Genomic DNA, 20,525 nt, shown 5'->3' with positions numbered 1-20,525 from the left:
TTTTTTTTTTTTTTTTTTTTTTTTTTTTTTTTTTTTTCCTGACATGAAAAAATGGCGTCTTTTGTTCAGTCAGGTCAGCAGTTTGGCTCCGTTTTCTAAATTCACTTGTAGCTATTTCTGAACAATACATGAGTATCTACTGATAGAGGAATAGGATGATATTGATTTGTTTTAAGTCAATAATAAACAATCTTATTATTGTAAAGTACGAATGACTCCATCCTTTTCAGAAATGGGGCTTTTTTCACAAATTGGACAAGATTTTCACGAACTTCTCTCTTTTTTTTTTTCAGCGTCCGGATCAGGGTCGATGATAGGCCGAGGGGGCGACCCCCTCCCCCCTCGGGTCCGCCGTCACAGCAAGTCTCCCCCGCACCCCCCAGTGTCGCCTACTACCATTATCAACTCCAACAGTGGAGACGCGCCAAGAGCCTCGCTAGGAAGTAAACGGGTAAGATAAACCATACAAAGTGAGCCTCGCTAGGAATAAAAGGGTAAGAGAAACCAAACAGGGTTAGAGAGAACTAAACAGGGTTAGAGATAACCAAACGCCCCAAACGGGGTTAAAGATAACCAAGCAGGGATAAAGATATAACCAAACGCCCCAAATGGGGTTAGCTGCCGTGCACTAAACCTGTATACCGTACAAATCGCATTATGTTTCTACTTTCTACTGATTAGATCTTTAGATGTGTACTAATAGAGATGCTGAAGTAGATTATTCGCTCTGGGAGGCACTCTTGTGAGCCTTGTAAGCTCACTACTGTGGAAAACGAAGGTTTTTTCCTACATTTCCACATCACTCTGCTACACGTAAATAGGAATTTGTGCTATCTGCATTTAATAGAGATGCTGAAGTAGATTATTCGCTCTGGGAGGCACTCTTGTGAGCCTTGTAAGCTCACTACTGTGGAAAACGAAGGTTTTTTTTTTCCTACATTTCCACGTAGATAGGAATTTGTGCTATCTGCATTTCTCGTAAATGAAAATTTGTGCTAATTAAACTCGGGAAAAAAGGAAAATTTTCCTCCAGTGTCGATTATGATTTCATTATTGTGAATCAAGCACAGGGAAAAGTGGAGTATTTTTACATGGTTTTTTCCAAGGTCGATTATTATTTCATTGTGAAATAACGAAATAATCGAACCCAGCACCTCCGGGCTAGGAGTCAGTTGTCTTAACCACTCGGCGACTCGACCACAGAGGTGAGCTCCATTACCTAGGAACAAAGATGAGATTATATTCTCAAATCCGCACGATGACATAAATAAGGATAATTTACGTCCAACTACAAAGCTACAAACTATAACTAAACCGTTCAGTCCTAATCGTAATCCTAAGTAGAGATAACTAGGTATCTACTTATATAGTACCATACTTATTTATAATGGGAAGATTCCTGAACTCCTGACTGACCAAGTTACCATAAATCTCCATTATGAAGACAGAAAACTTCGCTAGGAAGTAAACGGGTAAGATAAACCATACAAAGTGAGCCTCGCTAGGAATAAAAGGGTAAGAGAAACCAAACAGGGTTAGAGATAACCAAACGCCCCAAACGGGGTTAAAGATAACCAAACAGGATTGGAGATAACCAAACGCCCCAAAAGAGGTTAAAGATAACCAAGCAAGGATAAAGATATAACCAAAGGCCCCAAATGGGGTTAGCTGCCGTGCACTACTAAACCTGTATACCGTACAAATCGCATAATGTTTCTACTTTCTACTGATTAGATCTTTAGATGTGTACTTATTATTATTATTCTTTTTTTCCAATGTAGGGTGAGTTGAACTAATTTTGAGACAAAAGTGTAATTTTGAAGCATTTCACTTGAGATCATTAAAGTTCTTGTCTCAAATTGTACATGTTTCAAAATTACCCCAACCCACCCTATGTATGTATTTTTTATTTATTTATTTACGTATTTAGCCATTTGTATTGTAGTCATATTTTCCTCTCATCCTGTAGATATAGAAAATAGTAGAAAGTAAAAATCATGGAATGCGTTGAATTTTCCCAAGGACGAGGAACATTTGAGAACCGCTGCCTGTAGGAAACTTTTACAAAATCTATTTTCTTTTCAGTTCCATCTGGTTCTGGTACATATTTTCTCTCCCGGATAGTTACAAAGTAAAAATCATGGAATGCGTTGAATTTTCCCAAGGACGAGGAACATTTGAGAACCGCTGCCTGTAGGAAACTTTTACAAAATCTACTTTCTTTTTCAGTTCCATCTGGTATTCTCTGTTCTGGATAGTTACATTCATAGTTTTTCGTTTTCAACAAGTTCGTCCCTAACTTGTTTCATTCAATTTAATTTCAAAGGGTACAACTTGTTGTTTCCGTTTTTGAGTTCCCAGTTCCCACTTTGATTTAGAACGATATTGTTTGCCTAAACTTGTGGGTATTTTGGATCTAAAGTTGAAAGTATCTCGTCATATTTAACCGGTGAATCACGTACTTCTCTTGTATCCAAGAACTCATTGATTAATGTGTGACCTCAATCATCGATTTTTTTAATATTATTATTATTATTACTATTTCTTTTTTGGCAAAGTTTATCTCCCGGGTATGCCATAATTTATTGTCATTAACCCCTTTTGTATTCGAGTAACACTACTTACTGTGCCGATTTATTATAAAGCGTGCCGGGAGGCTTGCGAACGTCAAGAGTTCGAAGCAACGCCCGGCCTATATTAATAGGAAATGGAGTTTTGAGGTTTTACAATACATTCTTTTAAACCACCAATATTGTCATTAAACTCTTTTGTATTCGAGTAACACTACTTGCTTTGCCGATTTGTTATAAAGCGTGCCGGGAGGCTTGCGAACGTCAAGAATTCGAAGCAACGCCCGGCCTACATAATTATATCAATAGGAAATAGAGTTTTGAGGTTTTACAATACATTCTTTTAAACCACCAGCCTAAGCCTAGTTAGCTTGCAGGGTAACGCGTTTGCCTTGTAAGCGTTAGGTCGCGGGACCGATTCCCGGAGCGGATTTTATCCTGAACGGATAAGGTTCGTTCTCGGAAAGGCTTTCTTTCTCCTATACTGTCTTCCTTCTCCCTTTTTGGCACGATGCCAAATAGTTTTTCGCCTTTTGTTTGGAGACGCTAAGACCTTAGCAGCTCATAAAAGACAAAACGGTGATTGTTTTGTATTCAGGCTGTTTTTTTTTACTGTTTTATGGAACACCAAATAGAACGCTAAAGAGGTTAGAGACTCGAGTTGAAGACTTCTGAGTTAGGAAACCTCTAGTATTGCCCGCGGATATACCAGACACTAAAGTAGCATGCAATGTTGCAATGTCATCCAAACAATACAGGGTGTATAAATGCTTATGGTAGCCTCAGCCTCAGGTACTGCTTATGGTATTTATAGTTTATTTATTTTAATACAATTTAGCAACAAGGCCAGTAAGGCCATTGGCAAAATTAATAGATATAATTTCTCAATATTAGCCTGAAGATACCAGTGGTATCTAGTTCCTACAGGTTGAACAACACATTCTCCATATTCCATAGTTCTTGGATGTCGCTTTCACCCGACCCAAAAATGCTTGACCGCAGGTTGGATGTTAACCCAAAAATGACCATAATCAGGTAGTTTTGACCGCAGGTTGGAATCCCCGTTCTGAACAATACATGAGTACCTACTGAAAGAGGAATAGGATGATATTAATTTGTTTTAAGTCTTATAAACAATCTTATTATTGTAAAGTACGAATGACTCCATCCTTTTCAGAAATGGAGCTTTTTTCCCAAGTTGGACAAGATTTTCACGAACTTCTCTCTCTGATTAATGAAATGAATTGTGTTTATTATTATTATTATTATTATTTTTCTTCTTCATTATATCCGCTTATGGTTTTGCAAAGTTTCCTTTCAGCACCCCCACGAAAAGTTCGAAATAAATGTCAATGAGATTTTTAAAGAACTGAAACTTTCCTTTTAATCCCTAATCCTTACTTACTACTTAGTACTTACCCAGTTTCTTTCCTCTCGCACGGATTCATTTAACGTGTCTTGTCTAGACTCTCTTTGTCCGAACCTAAAGGTCTGTCCACACGTAGTCAATCGACGGCCGGTCGACTATGTTTGCCCAAATTTAGGATCTTAAGACCGGGGTCTATAGGAGGCAGGGGTCGCGGGAACGTCAATAATTAACCCGAAATACAATTTCCGGATTTTCATTTTCATTTCTTTTTTTTTTTATTTTCTTTTTTTTTTGAGATGAAAAATTGGCGTCTTTGTAAGTTCAGTCAGGTCAGCAGTTTGGCTCCGTTTTCTAAATTCACGTGTAGCTATTTCTGAACAATACATGAGTACCTAGTACCTACTGATAGAGGAATAGGATGATTTTGATTTGTTTTAAGTCAATAATGAACAATCTTATTATTGTAAAGTACGAATGACTCCATCCTTTTCAGAAATGGGGCTTTTTTCACAAGTCGGACAAGATTTTCACGAACTTCTCTCTCTTTTTTTCAGCGTCCGGATCAGGGTCGATGATAGGCCGGGGGGGCGACCCCCTCCCCCCTCGGGTCCGCCGTCACAGCAAGTCTCCCCCGCAAACCCCAGTGTCGCCTACTACCATTATCAACTCCAACAGTGGAGACGCGCCAAGAGCCTCGCTAGGAAGTAAACGGGTAAGATAAACCATACAAAGTGAGCCTCGCTAGGACTAAACGGGTTAGAGAGAACTAAACAGGGTTAGAGATAACCAAACGCCCTGAAAGAGGTTAAAGATAACCAAACAGGGATAAAGATATAACCAAACGCCCCAAACGGGGTTAGCTGCCGTGCACTAAACCTGTACACCGTACAAATCGCATTATGTTTCTAAGTTTCTACTGATTAGATCTTTAGATGTTATTATTATTTTTTTCCAATGTAGGGTGAGTTGAACTAATTTTGAGACAAAAGTGTAATTTTGAAGCATTTCACTCGAGATCATTAAAGTTCTTGTCTCAAATTGTACATGTTTCAAAATTACCCCAACCCACCCTATGTATGTATTTTTATTTATTTATTTACGTATTTAGCCACTTTCAAAATTACCCCAACCCACCCTATGTATGTATTTTTATTTATTTATTTACGTATTTAGCCACTTGTATTGTAGTCATATTTTCCTTTCATCCTGTAGATATAGAAAATAGTAGAAAGTAAAAATCATGGAATGCGTTGAATTTTCCCGAGGACGAGGAACATTTGAGAACCGCTGCCTGTAGGAATCTTTTACAAAATCTACTTTCTTTTTCAGTTCCATCTGGTATTTTCTGTTCTGGGCACTTACATATTGAGGAATAAAATGTCGCACTCTGTAAGGATTAAGAACACTCAGGTGAGAGTAATTAATCATCCGCACACCTTACATTGTGCCTCCTCCTGTAGACATCCACGTTAATCATATGTAGAATGGCGGATCTTGACTCATCATTTAAGCAGAAATTTATTAAGTTTCCATTTATTATTTTTCAATATAACTCTCAGAACATGCTAAATTTTTACAAATGGTATACCCATCCGTATAAGCAGAGCTTATGCCTCGGGTGGGGAATTCATGAAGGTGGATCTTGAGTCATCATTTAAGTAGAAATTTGTGAATCGTCTTTCCTTGATATAATGGCGAAATTAAGTTTATCAAAGTGAAAGTTTTACTGAAAAAAATCCCATAGAGTTAAGTGTAAAATCAAGTTGACTACAAAAGTTCTTAAAGGGGAAATGTCATTGCGTGAAATTGATCTTAATTTAGACCACTTAAGTGTGACATTATTTTGGCAATAAACGTTGGTTTAATAGCCAATGAAATGGAAGTTTGACATTATTAAAGTCGTTAATGAACTTTTTTAATTACCTAGCCAATCACGTAATATTTGAGGCCAGTTTAACGCCATCACTTGAGCAGTCCATTCGAATATTCCCCTCAACAAAAATTATACAATTCGAAGAAATTGAAAACAAATGGAGCCAGCCTAGTTAGCTTGGAAAGTAGCGCGAGCACTTGGTCGCGGGTGTGCTATTTCAATGCCCTTTATCAATCCTGTTGAAAAAATCTCTCTTTCATTGTTACCACGAGCCGGCCCCATATGTAGCACAATACAAGCAGTGCTACAAGTCAATTAGTCAGCTTTATCTTTCTTCGTCCTACATACACATACCTCTGTATGTCCCCATATGTAGCACAATACAAGCAGTGCTACAAGTCAATTAGTCAGCTTTATCTTTCTTCGTCCTACATACACATACCTCTGTATGAGATGACTGGCTTGCGTGTACCATGTGCTTTCTTTTCTCCATGCCACACAGAGCTCCAAAGATTTTAGATCAACATATTTGGTGACGCGATTTTTCAATTTTTTTATTAGGATATAGGTTATAATTATGCTTATTTACTACTTAATTATGTATAATACGTATAATTAGGTGATGTTTTCTCAGCTTGAAAGATGAAGATTTTACAGAATTTTTCTTCTATGACTTCTAGATCCCGAGATAAATGGGGCGGGAATCGAACCCGCGGCCTAGCGCTTACAAGGCAGACGCACTACCAACTAAGCTAACTAGGCTGTCTGAGTATAATTTTTAACTTGACCGAACGGAACGAAAAAATACCGCTAAAAATTGGTAGATAACATACTACAAACTACCTTATGATTATGAAAGACCAGGGCAAGTATTAGAGGAGCAAAGTCGTATGTGATCTTACTTTTAACGGACCAAATTCGTACATGACCTTTTTTTCTTTTAGCGGAGGGAACGATTTTTGGGATTTGGGAGTAAACTCACCTTTTTCCGTAGAGAATATCGGTAAAATTTGGTAAAATTGTCGATTAAATTTTAAAAATGTGAAATTTTGTAAAAATATGCAACATAGGTATGGTAAATTTGTAAAGCTAACCAGATTTGCTTTAACGTATTTGCCTCATACATAAATTTATGGCACATATTTGTAGTATTGCCCAGTACTGTACCAGACACTAAAGTAGCATGCAATGTTGCAATGTCATCCAAACAATACAGGGTGTATAATTGCTTATGGTACCCTCAGCCTCAGGTACTACTGCTTATGGTATCTATAGTTTATTTATTTTAATTCAATTTAGCAACAAGGCCAGTAAGGCCATTGGCAAGATTAATAGATATAATTTCTCAACTTTAGCCTAAAGTGGTATCTAGTTCCTAAAGGTTGAACAACACATTCTCCATATTCCTTAGTTGAACAATTCTTTTAAAGAGGTTTGATAAGAGGCACCTAAGGGAGAAGAAAGACAGGATGGGAGAAAACCAGTCGTTCCGATAACGCACCTTATCTGTTTAGGATAAAATCTTCCCAGGGCGAGAATCGAACCTGCGACTTAGCGCTTACAAGCAGACGGGCTACCTTCCAAGCTAACCAAACTGGCAAAGCTTAACAAAAAGAAGTGAGTTATAAATTTTAACTTCACAATTTTTCCTCTAGTCCAGTCTATCTGTTTGTCTGTGTTCCACTTAAAAAGGGCCCAATGAGATTTTTAGAAAGTAAAAAAACGGGCTACCTTCCAAGCTAACCAAACTGGCAAAGCTTAACAAAAAGAAGTGAGTTATAAATTTTAACTTCACAATTTTTCCTCTAGTCTTGTCTATCTGTTTGTCTGTGTTCCACTGTTCCACCTAAAAAGGGTCCAATGAGATTCTCAGAAAGTAAAAAAAAGGGGGGGGCTGATCATGAGGAATAAAATGTCGCACTCTGTAAGGATTAAGAACACTCAGGTGAGAGTAATTAATCATCCGCACACCTTACATTGTGCCTCCTCCTGTAGACATCCACGTTAATCATATGTAGAATGGCGGATCTTGACTCATCATTTAAGCAGAAATTTATTATTTTTCAATTAAGTAGAAATTTGTGAATCGTCTTTCCTTGATATAATGGCGAAATTAAGTTTATCAAAGTGAAAGTTTTACTGAAAAAAATCCCATAGTGTTAAGTGTAAAATCAAGTTGACTACAAAAGTTCTTAAAGGGGAAATGTCATTGCGTGAAATTGATCTTAATTTAGACCACTTAAGTGTGACATTATTTTGGCAATAAACGTTGGTTTAATAGCCAATGAAATGGAAGTTTGACATTATTAAAGTCGTTAATGAACTTTTTTAATTACCTAGCCAATCACGTATTATTTGAGGCAAGTTTATCGCCATCACTGGAGCAGTCCATTCGAATATTCCCCTCAACAAAAATGATACAATTCGAAGAAATTGAAAACAAGCCAGCCTAGTTAGCTTGGAAAGTAGCGCGAGCACTTGGTCGGGGTGTGATTCCCCCCCCTTGGACGAATTTTATCCTAAACATAACTTTTAACTTGACCGAACGGAACGAAAAAATACCGCTAAAATTTGGTAGATAACATACTACAAACTACCTTATGATTATGAAAGACCAGGGCAAGTATTAGAGGAGTAAAGTCGTATGTGATCTTACTTTTAATAGACTAAATTCGTACATGACCTTTTTTTTCTTTTAGCGGAGGGAACGATTTTTGGGATTTGGGAGTAAACTCATCTTTTTCTGTAGAGAATATCGGTAAAATTGTCGATGAAATTTTAAAAATGTGAAATTTTGTAAAAATATGTAACATAGGTATGGTAAATTTGTAACGTATTTGCCTCATGTGTAAATTTATGGCACATATTTATGGGACAAGGAAGGGTTCTTGGAACTTTAAGGAGTGGTGTTGGGAATAAGGAAGACTCCTTGGAATTTTAAGGAGTGCTGCTTGATATATTAATGCACGGTGCTTGGAACAAGGAATCGTCCTTGGACCTTTAAGGAGTGGTGTTGGAAATTTTAAGGAGCTTGATTTTTTAATGCACGGTGCCGATGCCGTGGGGTAATAAGGTTGCTTGCGGTGGTGAAAGATGACGTTTTTAACAATGAAATTTTCTTTCTGATGCTGCATATCTTCCGATGTCTTAAACTACTAATTAAATCTGTCTTACCTACTAACATGTTCTAAATGTTTACTCGCCTAGCATGACTACTAACCGTACTAAACTAACCAATTCACTAACACTAACCCCGCATCTTGATTTTAACTATTATTTTCCTATCAGGTTTAAGGAAACCTGTCCAATTCAATAAAATCCCTAGAAATACAACTAAAATGCCTACACAAAACAAAATCTAAAAGTTATACTGTTATACCTGAATTACGAAAGTTGTAAGAACTAAGAACAGTTCCAAACGCAACTTTGATATTAGTAGAAATTAAAGAAAGGAAACCTTGAAAATGAGGGTGGGTGTGAGGTGTAAGAGCAGGGACCAAGTTGAATTTTAAACAAATTTGTCTCGGACATCTGGTGTCAACGTTGTATATATCCTCGTTCTTTGCCTGATAGGTACCTATGTACGATTGTACATACCTACAATATACCTATTTATATTCAGAGAGAGAGATGGAGGGAGAGAAAGAGAGAGGAGTGGGAGAAAAAAAAGAGAGAGGAGAGAGGGGGAGGGAGAGAGACGAGAAAGTTGATTTTAACTTTTACCAAGTTATTGTTCGAACGGAACATTTTCCGTCCAATAAATTAAAACTTTGTGGCCAAACAAATGGGAATACGAGGACAATTATACAATGTTCACCCCCATTCCTTTCTCTCCTTATCAGTTCCCTGTATCTCCCATTCCCTTTACTTCGTATCAGTACCCCGTATCTTCGTTATCTCTGTATCAATAACCCATTTTGTCGAACGAAAGTTTTTTATCGCTCTCTCAATACTTGCCATCTAGGTGCTGGGTCACCGACATACGACTCCAGAAATTGACCCGTTGAATTGCATATTTCCAATCAAATAAACGATTGTGATTTTTTGTCAGTTGTGGAAATCGAACCCGGGATCTGCACGGCCTCTTCGCAAAGCCTCTCTTCTTTTTTTCTGTCGCGCCCGTGCGTACGTGAAAGCATGTATTTCGGAGTAACGAAAAAAACCGTAGCGGTTCAGACTAAAGCACTTTAACTACTTCAGTAAGCTCTTTCTCGAAACAATTGTAATGAAAACTAAGTGCGTACACTGTACACAATATAATGTGGCGATAACATCAAAGTGCAATAGAAAGAAATTATCTGTCAATTCCGAGAATCGAACCCAGGAAAGAACACACTGTAACTCAAGTTGTTATCAAGGGAGTCATTAAATTGCTCGTATAAACGGGATGTTTGAAACGTAATAACTTTGTCCTTTGCCCATGTCATAATAGGGAAAAAGATTTTCCCCCGTAATATGTATTTGTACCTCTTTTATTGCTGTCAATTTCCCCTCTCTTGTCTCTTCCCCTTTCTCATTTGCTTCTAAGGATAGAGAAGAGATTACCATTTATTATTAAAATTACGCCAGCTTAGTTGTCGGGAGGCGAGCAAACGTCAAGAGTTCAAAGCAATGCCCGGCCTATATGGAGTTTTGAGGTTTTACAATACACCCATCAATTCTTTTAAACTACCAGCCTAAGCCTTGTTAGCTTTGGAGGTAGTGCGTCTGCCTTGCAAGCGCTAATCTCAATAACATCAATGACAGTACTTTGGTGATGAGCTTGGAAATATTTCTAAAGGGTGAGGGGGAAAAAGTAGATTAGAATCACTTGTGCATAAATTAAAAGCACTGCCCGGCCTATATTAAGAGGAAATGGAGTTTTGAGGTTGTACAATACACCCATCAATTCTTTTAAACCACCAGCCTAAGCCTTGCTAGCTTGGGAGGTAGTGCGTCTGCCTTGCAAGCGCTAGCTCACGAATCTCAATAACATCAATGACAGTATTTTGGTGATGAGCTTGGAAATATTTCTAAAGGGTGGGGGAAAAAAGTAGATTAGAATCACTTATGCATAAATTATTTTTTTGTTTGACGTGATTTGCAGGAAATGTTGGAGAATGCTCTAGGAAGTCTACGCCACAAGATGCACGGCGTACATGCTAGTCCTGCCGAAGTAGAACGGTATAGGAGACAGCAGAGATTATTGAGTGGTGTTGGACTACTAACCGTACTAAACTAACCAATTCACTAACACTAACCCCGCATCTTGATTTTAACTATTATTTTCTTATCAGGTTTAAGGAAACCTAAAATGCCTACACAAAACAAAATCTAAAAGTTATACTTATTATTTTCTTAATCCCTAGAAATACAACTAAAATGCCTACACAAAACAAAATCTAAAAGTTATACCTGAATTACGAAAGTTGTAAGAACTAAGAACAGTTCCAAACGCAACTTTGATATTAGTAGAAATTAAAGAAAGGAAACCTTGAAAATGAGGGTGGGTGTGAGGTGTAAGAGCAGGGACCAAGTTGAATTTTAAACAAATTTGTCTCGGACATCTGGTGTCAACGTTGTATATAAATATCCTCGTTCTTTGCCTGATAGGTACCTATGTACGATTGTGCATACCTACAATATACCTATTTATATTGGGAGAGAGAGATGGAGGAAGAGAGTGAGGGAGAGAGAGAAGGAAGAGAGGAGAGAGAGTAAGAGGGAAGAGTGAGAGAAAGAAAGAGACTAAAGAGAGAGAGAGAGACGTAAAAGTTGATTTTAACTTTTACCAAGTTATTGTTCGAACGAAACATTTTCCCGCAACTTTGATATTAGTAGAAATTAAAGAAAGGAAACCTTGAAAATGAGGGTGGGTGTGAGGTGTAAGAGCAGGGACTAAGTTGAATTTTAAACAAATTTGTCTCGGACATCTGGTGTCAACGTTGTATATATCCTCGTTCTTTGCCTGATAGGTACCTATGTACGATTGTACATACCTACAATATACCTATTTATATTCAGAGAGAGAGATGGAGGGAGAGAAAGAGAGAGGAGTGGGAGAAAAAAAAGAGAGAGGAGAGAGGGGGAGGGAGAGAGACGAGAAAGTTGATTTTAACTTTTACCAAGTTATTGTTCAAACGAAACATTTTCCGTCCAATAAATTAAAACTTTGTGGCCAAACAAATGGGAATACGAGGACAATTATACAATGTTCACCCCCATTCCTTTCTCTCCTTATCAGTTCCCTGTATCTAAATTAAAACTTTGCGGCCAAACAAATGGGAATACGAGGACAATTATACAATGTTCACCCCCATTCCTTTCTCTCCTTATCCCCCATTCCCTTTACTTCGTATCAGTACCCCGTATCTTCGTTATCTCTGTATCAATAACCCATTTTGTCGAACGAAAGTTTTTTATCGCTCTCTCAATACTTGCCATCTAGGTGCTGGGTCACCGACATACGACTCCAGAAAGTGACCCGTTGAAGTACATATTTCCAATCAAATAAATTGTAATTTTTTGTCAGTTGTGGAAATCGAACCCGGGATCTGTACGGCCTCTTCGCAAAGCCTCTCTTCTTTTTTCTGTCGCGCCCGTGCGTACGTGAAAGCATGTATTTCGGAGTAACGAAAAAAACCGTAGCGGTTCAGACTAAAGCACTTTAACTACTTCAGTAAGCTCTTTCTCGAAACAATCGTAATGAAAACTAAGTGCGTACCCTGTACACAATATAATGTGCAGATAACATCAAAGTGCAATAGAAAGAAATTATCTGCCAACTCCGAGAATCGAACCCAGGAAAGAACACACTGTAACTCAAGTTGTTATCAAGGGAGTCGTTAAATTGCTCGTATAAACGGAATGTTTGAAACGTAATATTTTTGTCCTTTGCCCATGTCATAATAGGGAAAAAGATTTTCCCCCCGTAATATGTATTTGTACCTCTTTTATTGCTGTCAATTTTCCCCTCTCTCCTGTTTCTTCCCCCTTTTTCTCTCCCTCTCAGCATCCCGTCTCGTTCGTAATATTTTCTTCGGAGCGTATTTTTACTTTCTATTGCATCAAATATGGGGAACCTGTGGAAAGTAATGACTGGAATGAGTAATGAGAAAGTATTGGAATCGGTCCATATTTTCAAAATCGGGAAAAGGGGTTGAAATATCTAGGGTCCCTTGAGTCTAGAAACGTGATTTTTAATCCATGACCTTATGCCCAATTTAAAAGGTATGTAAATTTTTCCAACTTCGAGAAGTCCGCAAGTTTTTTTTTACGTTCTGTAATGTAATAGAAAGCCGTGTGATATTTACTCCAGATTTTTTTTCCTCATGTCTTTTTCAATTGCAATAATAATAAACTGGATTATTTCCTTTTCTCTCTCTCCCTTTCCTTTCTCTTTCATTATCTCCCTCCCTTTCCTTTCTCTTTCTCCTTCACTTTCTCTCCCTCTCTCTCCTTTCTCTGTCTCTGTCTCCTTTATTCTCTCTCTCCTTCGCTTTCTCTCCCTTGTTCTGATGATGACGAGAGGTAAATAAAGCCGTCCAATAAATTAAAACTTTGCGGCCAAACAAATGGGAATACGAGGACAATTATACAATGTTCACCCCCATTCCTTTCTCTCCTTATCAGTTCCCCGTATCTCCCATTCCCTTTACTTCGTATCAGTACCCCGTATCTTCGTTATCTCTGTATCAATAACCCATTTTGTGTCTACAGGCAAGACTGGCAGATTTGGAAACACCGAAACGAATGGAACATCTGCAGAAATTGGAAGAGCTGAAGCGACATCTAGTGGAGCTTGAAAAACAGGTGAGTATAATTTTTAACTTGACCGAACGGAACGAAAAAATACCGCTAAAATTTGGTAGATAACATACTACAAACTACCTTATGATCCTATGAATGACCAGGGCAAGTAGGTATTAGAGGAGTAAAGTCGTATGTGATCTTACTTTTAACAGACTAAATTCGTACATGACCTTTTTTTTAGCGGAGGGAACGATTTTTGGGATTTGGGAGTAAACTCACCTTTTTCCGTAGATAATATCGGTAAAATTTGGTAAAATTGTCGATGAAATTTTAAAAATGTGAAATTTTGTAAAAATATGCAACATATGTAGGTATGGTAAATTTGTAAAACAAATTTGGTGATGAGCTTGGAAATATTTCTAAAGGGTGAGGGGGAAAAAAGTAGATTAGAATCACTTATGCATAAATTATTTTTTTGTTTGACGTGATTTGCAGGAAATGTTGGAGAATGCTCTAGGAAGTCTACGCCACAAGATGCACGGCGTACATGCTAGTCCTGCCGAAGTAGAACGGTATAGGAGACAGCAGAGATTATTGGAGAGAGAATTAAGCCGGGTGCGATCCATCCTGGCTCACAATTCCAAGGTAAGAGGGGAAGCATTTGAATGACTGTACTAGGTATCGACTGGACAGAATCCTGCAGGAAGAGTCGGGGACGCTGCAGAGTTTGCAGCAAGACAAGGTAAGGACAAAGACAAAGGTAATCTGTGACACATTTGGCACAATCATTTGCTTTTAAGGATAGAGAAGAGATTACTATTTATTAATAAAATTACGCCAGCTTAGTTGTCGGGAGGCGAGCAAACGTCAAGAGTTCAAAGCACTGCCTTCCCGCTCCCCATTTTTTAGCCTAAAACACCCTATACAGAATATGTCACAGAGTCAAAAGTTCCAAGTACTCAGGACTGCTATATGCATAATTAAGATATACCTCCTTGCAATCTCCATAGGTATGTAGGAACTTGGGCCATATTATGTACGTCTACGCCACAAGATGCACGGCGTACATGCTAGTCCTGCCGAAGTAGAACGGTATAGGAGACAGCAGAGATTATTGGAGAGAGAATTAAGCCGGGTGCGATCCATCCTGGCTCACAATTCCAAGGTAAGAGGGGAAGCATTTGAATGACTGTATTAATCAATTACTTACTGTATAGGAATTCATAAAAACCTTGCTCAACTTAAAATTATTAATCTTCTTTTGTTCAAACGGGGTTGGCGTTTTTCGTCAGTCCTGAGAGAATTAAGCCGGGTGCGATCCATCCTGGCTCACAATTCCAAGGTAAGAGGGGAAGCATTTGAATGACTGTATTAGTCAATTACTTACTGTATAGCAATTCATAAAAACCTTGCTCAACTTAAAAATAATCTTGTTCAAACGGGGTTGGCGTTTTTCGTCAGCCTCTCAATCAGCCCTAACCAGGGTGATTGCTTTAGCTAACATTTGGTTTTGGCTGCAAGCAAAGGTTGAGTGCCCTTCGCACTCAACCTTTGCTATTTCTTTAGCAAGAAAAATTCAGGCTGGTATACTCCCTGTTTAACGTCCCCCAGCCAGACATAACCGTAAATTAATAATAATAATAATGAAAATACGTAACATTTTCCTTTCTATTTCTTTAGCAAGAAAAATTCAGGCTGGTATACTCCCTGTTTAACGTCCCCCAGCCAGACATAACCGTAAATTAATAATAATAATGAAAATACGTAACATTTTCCTTTTCCCCCTAACAGAAACTCGAGGAAACAGTGGCGGCCAACGCGCGTCTAGAATCAGAACTAGTAGTGCTACGTCAGAAATTACAATGGTCACGACGCGAGGTCTGCAATGGTACAGCTATGTGTCTGTATATTTATTACGTAGGTTTCCATATTGTATATTTCATTTGTAGGTTGCATATTTAAATGTCAAATGCTAATGTTTGCATACTTAATTTATTTTGATACGAGGTACTCGTCTCTCAGAAAATAAACATTGTAGGTACAATACATCTTTCACCTTCTCTTTCTTTTTGTCTGTATTTCTCTGTCTCTCTTTTACATTCAATTATCGCGCTCCTTCTCTCTCACTCCTCTCTCTCTCTTCCCTTTCTCTCTCTCTTTTAGATTTTACATTCAACTATCGCGCTCCTTCTCTCTCTCCCTCTCTCTCTCTCTCTCTCTCTCTCTCTCTCTCTCCCTCTCTCCCTTTCTCTCTCTATCTCTTACATTTTACATTCAACTATCGCACTTCTCCAGTGAGACAGGGCCAGGTTCCTTTCGATCTTTCCCAGTACTGTACATTTTACATTCAACTATCGCACTTCTCCAGTGAGACAGGGCCAGGTTCCTTTCGATCTTTCCTTGCTAGCACCTTTCAAGCTGGGAGCCCTATTTAGAATAGAATAGAATAAATTATAAAGTTTATTGTAATACATCTTATGTTACAAAGGGAGCCCTAATTAACTTTCGACTGCTTTCAGTACGAGAAGGGGAAGCCGCTAGTCAACCTGGTGGACAACATGGTGAAGCTTGGCTCTCTATATCGTGCCGGCACTCCCCTCCAGTCTAACGGGTACAACCCACCCCCTCCCCTACTCCGGGAGAGACTCGAGTTCAACCATAAGGTAAGATAAGATAAATATTTATTTGTAATTAACTAATTAATGTTTTGCTAAGGTTGACAACATAACATGTAGCATTATAAGAAGAAAACTTACAAACTATACTCTAAGCTAAATAATTGTAATAACTTTGAAAATAACCAGACTCTTTAAACAAGACAAATAACTAGACTCTTTGTTCAACCACAAGGTCCAGGAACAACGGCTCCTGGCGGAGGAAAGAAAGGATTGGGACCGGCTGAGTCCGAATCATAACCAGCTTCAGGCGAAAGTGGAACAGCTGTATCGACTGTTTGTAATTAACTAATTAATGTTTTGCTAAGGTTGACAACATAACATGTAGCATTATAAGAAGAAAACTTACAAACTATACTCTAAGCAAAATAATTGTAATAACTTTGAAAATAACTAGACTCTTTAAACAATACAAATAACACTGGTGTCAACGTTGTATATATCCTCGTTCTTTGCCTGATAGGTACCTATGTACGATTGTACATACCTACAATATACCTATTTATATTGGGAGGGAGAGATGGAGGAAGAGAATGAGAGAGAGAGAGAGAAGGAAGAGAGGGGGAGAGAGGGAAGAGGGAGAGAGAGAGAGAAGGAAGAGAGAGAGAGGAGAGTAAGAGGGAAGTGTGAGAGAAAGAAAGAGACTAAAGAGAGGGAGGGGTAAGAGAGAGAGAGAGAGAGAGACGTATATTAATAAAATTACGCCAGCTTAGTTGTTGGGAGGCGAGCAAACGTCAAGAGTTCAAAGCAATGTCCGGCCTATATTAAGAGGAAATAGAGTTTTGAGGTTTTACAATACACCCATCAATTCTTTTAAACCACCAGCCTAAGCCTGGTTAGCTTGGGAGGTAGTGCGTCTGCCTTGCAAGCGCTATGTCACGAATCTCAATAACATCAATGACAGTATTTTGGTGATGAGCTTGGAAATATTTCTAAAGGGTGAGGGGGAAAAAAGTAGATTAGAATCACTTATGCATAAATTATTTTGCCATCTAGGTGCTGGGTCACCGACATACGACTCCAGAAAGTGACCCGTTGAAGTACATATTTCCAATCAAATAAACGATTGTAATTTTTTGTCAGTTGTGGAAATCGAACTCGGGATCTGTACGGCCTCTTCACAAAGCCTCTCTTCTTTTTTCTGTCGCGCCCGTGCGTACGTGAAAGCATGTATTTCGGAGTAACGATTAAAACCGTAGCGGTTCAGACTAAAGCACTTTAACTACAGTAAGCTCTTTCTCGAAACAATTGTAATGAAAACAAGTGCGTACACTATACACAAACACAATATAATGTGCAGATAACATCAAAGTGCAATAGAAAGAAATTATCTGTCAACTCCGAGAATCGAACCCAGGAAAGAACACACTGTAACTCAAGTTGTTATCAAGGGAGTCGTTAAATTGCTCGTATAAACAATAAAACCGTAGCGGTTCAGACTAAAGCACTTTAACTACTTCAGTAAGCTCTTTCTCGAAACAATCGTAATGAAAACTAAGTGCGTACACTGTACGTGTACACAATATAATGTGCAGATAACAGCAAAGTGCAATAGAAAGAAATTATCTGTCAACTCCGATAATCGAACCCAGGAAAGCACACACTGTAACTCAAGTTGTTATCAAGGGAGTCGTTAAATTGCTCATATAAACGGGATGTTTGAAACGTAATAACTTTGTCCTTTGCCCATGTCATAATAGGGAAAAAGATTTTTCCCCCGTAATATGTATTTGTACCTCTTTTATTGCTGTCAATTTTCCCCTCTCTCCTGTTTCTTCCCCTTTTTCTCTCCCTCTCAGCATCCCGTCTCGTTTGTAATATTTTCTTCAGAGCGTATTTTTACTTTCTATTGCATTAAATATGGGGAACCTGTGGAAAGTAATGACTAGAATGAGTAATGAGAAAGTATTGGAATCGGTCCATATTTTCAAAATCGGGAAAAGGGGTTGAAATATCTAGGGTCCCTTGAGTCTAGAAACGTGATTTTTAATCCATGACCTTATGTATGTCCAATGTAAAAGGTACCTATGTAAATTTTTCCAACCTCGACATACTTGAAGTCCGCAAGTTTTTTTTTACGTTCTGTAATGTAATAGAAAGCCGTGTGATGTTTACTCCAGATTTTTTTTCCTCATGTCTTTTTCAATTGCAATAATAATAAACTGGATTATTTCCTTTTCTCTCCCTCCCTCTCCTTTCTCTTTTATTATCTCTCTCCCTTTCCTTTCTCTTTCTCCTTCTGTCTCCTTTATTCTCGATTTTTTTTTTTCCTCATGTCTTTTTCAATTGCAATAATAATAAACTGGATTATTTCCTTTTCTCTCCCTCCCTCTCCTTTCTCTTTCTCCTTCACTTTCTCTCCCTCTCTCTCTCCTTTGTTCTCTCTCTCCCTCCTTCGCTTTCTCTCCCTTGTTCTGACGAGGTAAATAAAGCACCGTGTTACTGGGAATTATGAAGTATGCTGTTCATAATAATTTATTAAATCACTTTTCATATTTAGCTAGTGGCGGCGTGTGTTTCAAAATGGCGGAGAATTTTGGTTTCAGAAAATTTTTCTGGCCATCCAAAGGGTAATGGCCCCGGGCATCATGAGCACGTTACCCACAGGAAAAATGATACATGAAGTATTTTATCTTGAATAAAATAACTTGTCCCTCAAGGGGATTTAGCTAAAAATATGACCAAATGGCAGGAGTTTTACTTTTCTTTATAATACAGGTTGTCTCAGTTACCAGAAGACTCTAGGGGTAAAGGCACTTTTCAGTCCGATTCGAGGAGAATACACAAGGTATATTCTATTCTTAATATCGCAACTCGGACCACGTTATATATTCCTACTCAGATCCCGGTCTTATGTGTATTTTATCCTCGTACGTCTACTATTGTGTATTATCTGCATACATTAGGTATGTATCTGTAAGTATATTGTGTATGTGATCTGCAATCTGCATATTGGTGGCACTGAGAAGACTGGTTTCCAAGCCCTGTCTCCTTTCGTCTTCACTTTTATTACGTTTCCCCCTTCTCCTTCTTTTTACTCTTGCATGTCTACATACTAATCCATGCTTAATGGTAATGGTGGTTAGACAATGGCTCGAGAATTCGTAAACCTCGAGTCTTTGGTTCTAGGTCAACCTGGGGATTTTTTTTTTTTTTATGACATATGGGTCTTGAAAGTTCAATTATAACTTTTCCCCTGTTTAATAGGTCAGCGGTGCTGCGGTGGTTGTTTTACGCTCTCTTCTTTCTTCAACATTCTCTTATTTGTTCTTTCACCAACACGTTCTTTCTAATTTTGTTTTACAGGCTTTTTTTTTACCAACCGTGTTACTGGGAATTATGAAGTATGCTGTTCATAATAATTTATTAAATCACTTTTCATATTTAGCTAGTGGCGGCGTGTGATTCAAAATGGCGGAAAATTTTGGTTCGGAAAATTTCTCTGGCCATCCAAAAAAGGAATCGCACGAGATCCATGACCACGTTGCCCTCAGGAAGAATGATACCAGAACCAGAAGATCTTCTGGAATGAGTTTGCTTCCCGCTCCCCATTTTTTAGCCTAAAACACCCTATACAGAATATGTCACAGAGTCAAAAGTTCCAAGTACTCAGGACTGCTATATGTATGCATAATTAAGATATACCTCCTTGCAATCTCCATAGGTATGTAGGAACTTGGGCCATATTATGTACGTACTCAGATCCCGGTTTTATGTGTATTTTATTCTCGTATGTCTACTATTGTGTGTATTATCTGTATAGGTACTAATGTGCAATATGTGGTATGTACATATGTATCTGTAAGTGTATTGTGTATGTGATCTGCATATTGGTGGTACTGAGAAGACTGGTTTCCAAGCCCTGTCTCCTTTCGTCTTCACTTTTATTACATCTCCCCCTTCTCTTTCTTTTTACTCTTGCATGTCTACATACTAATCCGTGCTTAACCTAATGGTAATGGTGGCTAGACAATGGCTCGAGGACTCGTAAACCTCGAGTCTTTGGTTCTAGGTCAACCATGGGATTTTTTTTTTTTTTTTTATGGCATATGGGTCTTGAAAGTTCAATTTTAAATTTCCCCCTTTCTAATAGGTCAGCGGTGCTGCGGTGGTTGTTTTACGCTCTCTTCTTTCTTCAAAATTCTCTTATTTGTTCTTTCACCAACACATTCTTTCTAATTTTGTTTTACAGGCTTTTTTTACCGATCTTGATGGGCGTTTGAAAAGGCGGCACCTGATGCCAATTGCCTCAATCCCCCCCCCCCAAAAAAAAAACAATTTACTTTTTTCAAAAACTTTTTTTTTTG

The 20,525-nt window shown here is 38.2% G+C and overlaps 1 protein-coding gene and 1 long non-coding RNA gene across 2 annotated transcripts; both read left to right on the top strand.

The window, feature by feature from the left end:
• The first annotated feature begins 4,505 nt into the window (after window positions 1-4,505).
• On the top strand, window positions 4,506-16,510 carry LOC103506577. Its single transcript, XM_026821595.1, has 4 exons — window positions 4,506-4,651; window positions 13,511-13,603; window positions 16,063-16,206; window positions 16,394-16,510. Exons 1-4 carry the CDS (start codon window positions 4,511-4,513, stop codon window positions 16,508-16,510), a joined length of 495 nt encoding a protein of 164 aa, XP_026677396.1. The 5' UTR covers window positions 4,506-4,510.
• LOC113466315 lies at window positions 14,840-15,416 on the top strand. The gene is made up of 2 exons (XR_003390753.1): window positions 14,840-14,885; window positions 15,335-15,416. It is a non-coding gene; the product is annotated as an uncharacterized LOC113466315 (long non-coding RNA).
• Window positions 16,511-20,525: the final 4,015 nt, after the last annotated feature.

Source organism: Diaphorina citri, unplaced genomic scaffold, assembly GCF_000475195.1.
Source record: "Diaphorina citri unplaced genomic scaffold, Diaci psyllid genome assembly version 1.1 scaffold247, whole genome shotgun sequence".
NCBI lineage: Eukaryota > Metazoa > Arthropoda > Insecta > Hemiptera > Psyllidae > Diaphorina > Diaphorina citri.
The sequence above is the reverse complement of the archived record's forward strand: the minus strand, read 5'-3'. Positions and strand labels throughout refer to the sequence as shown.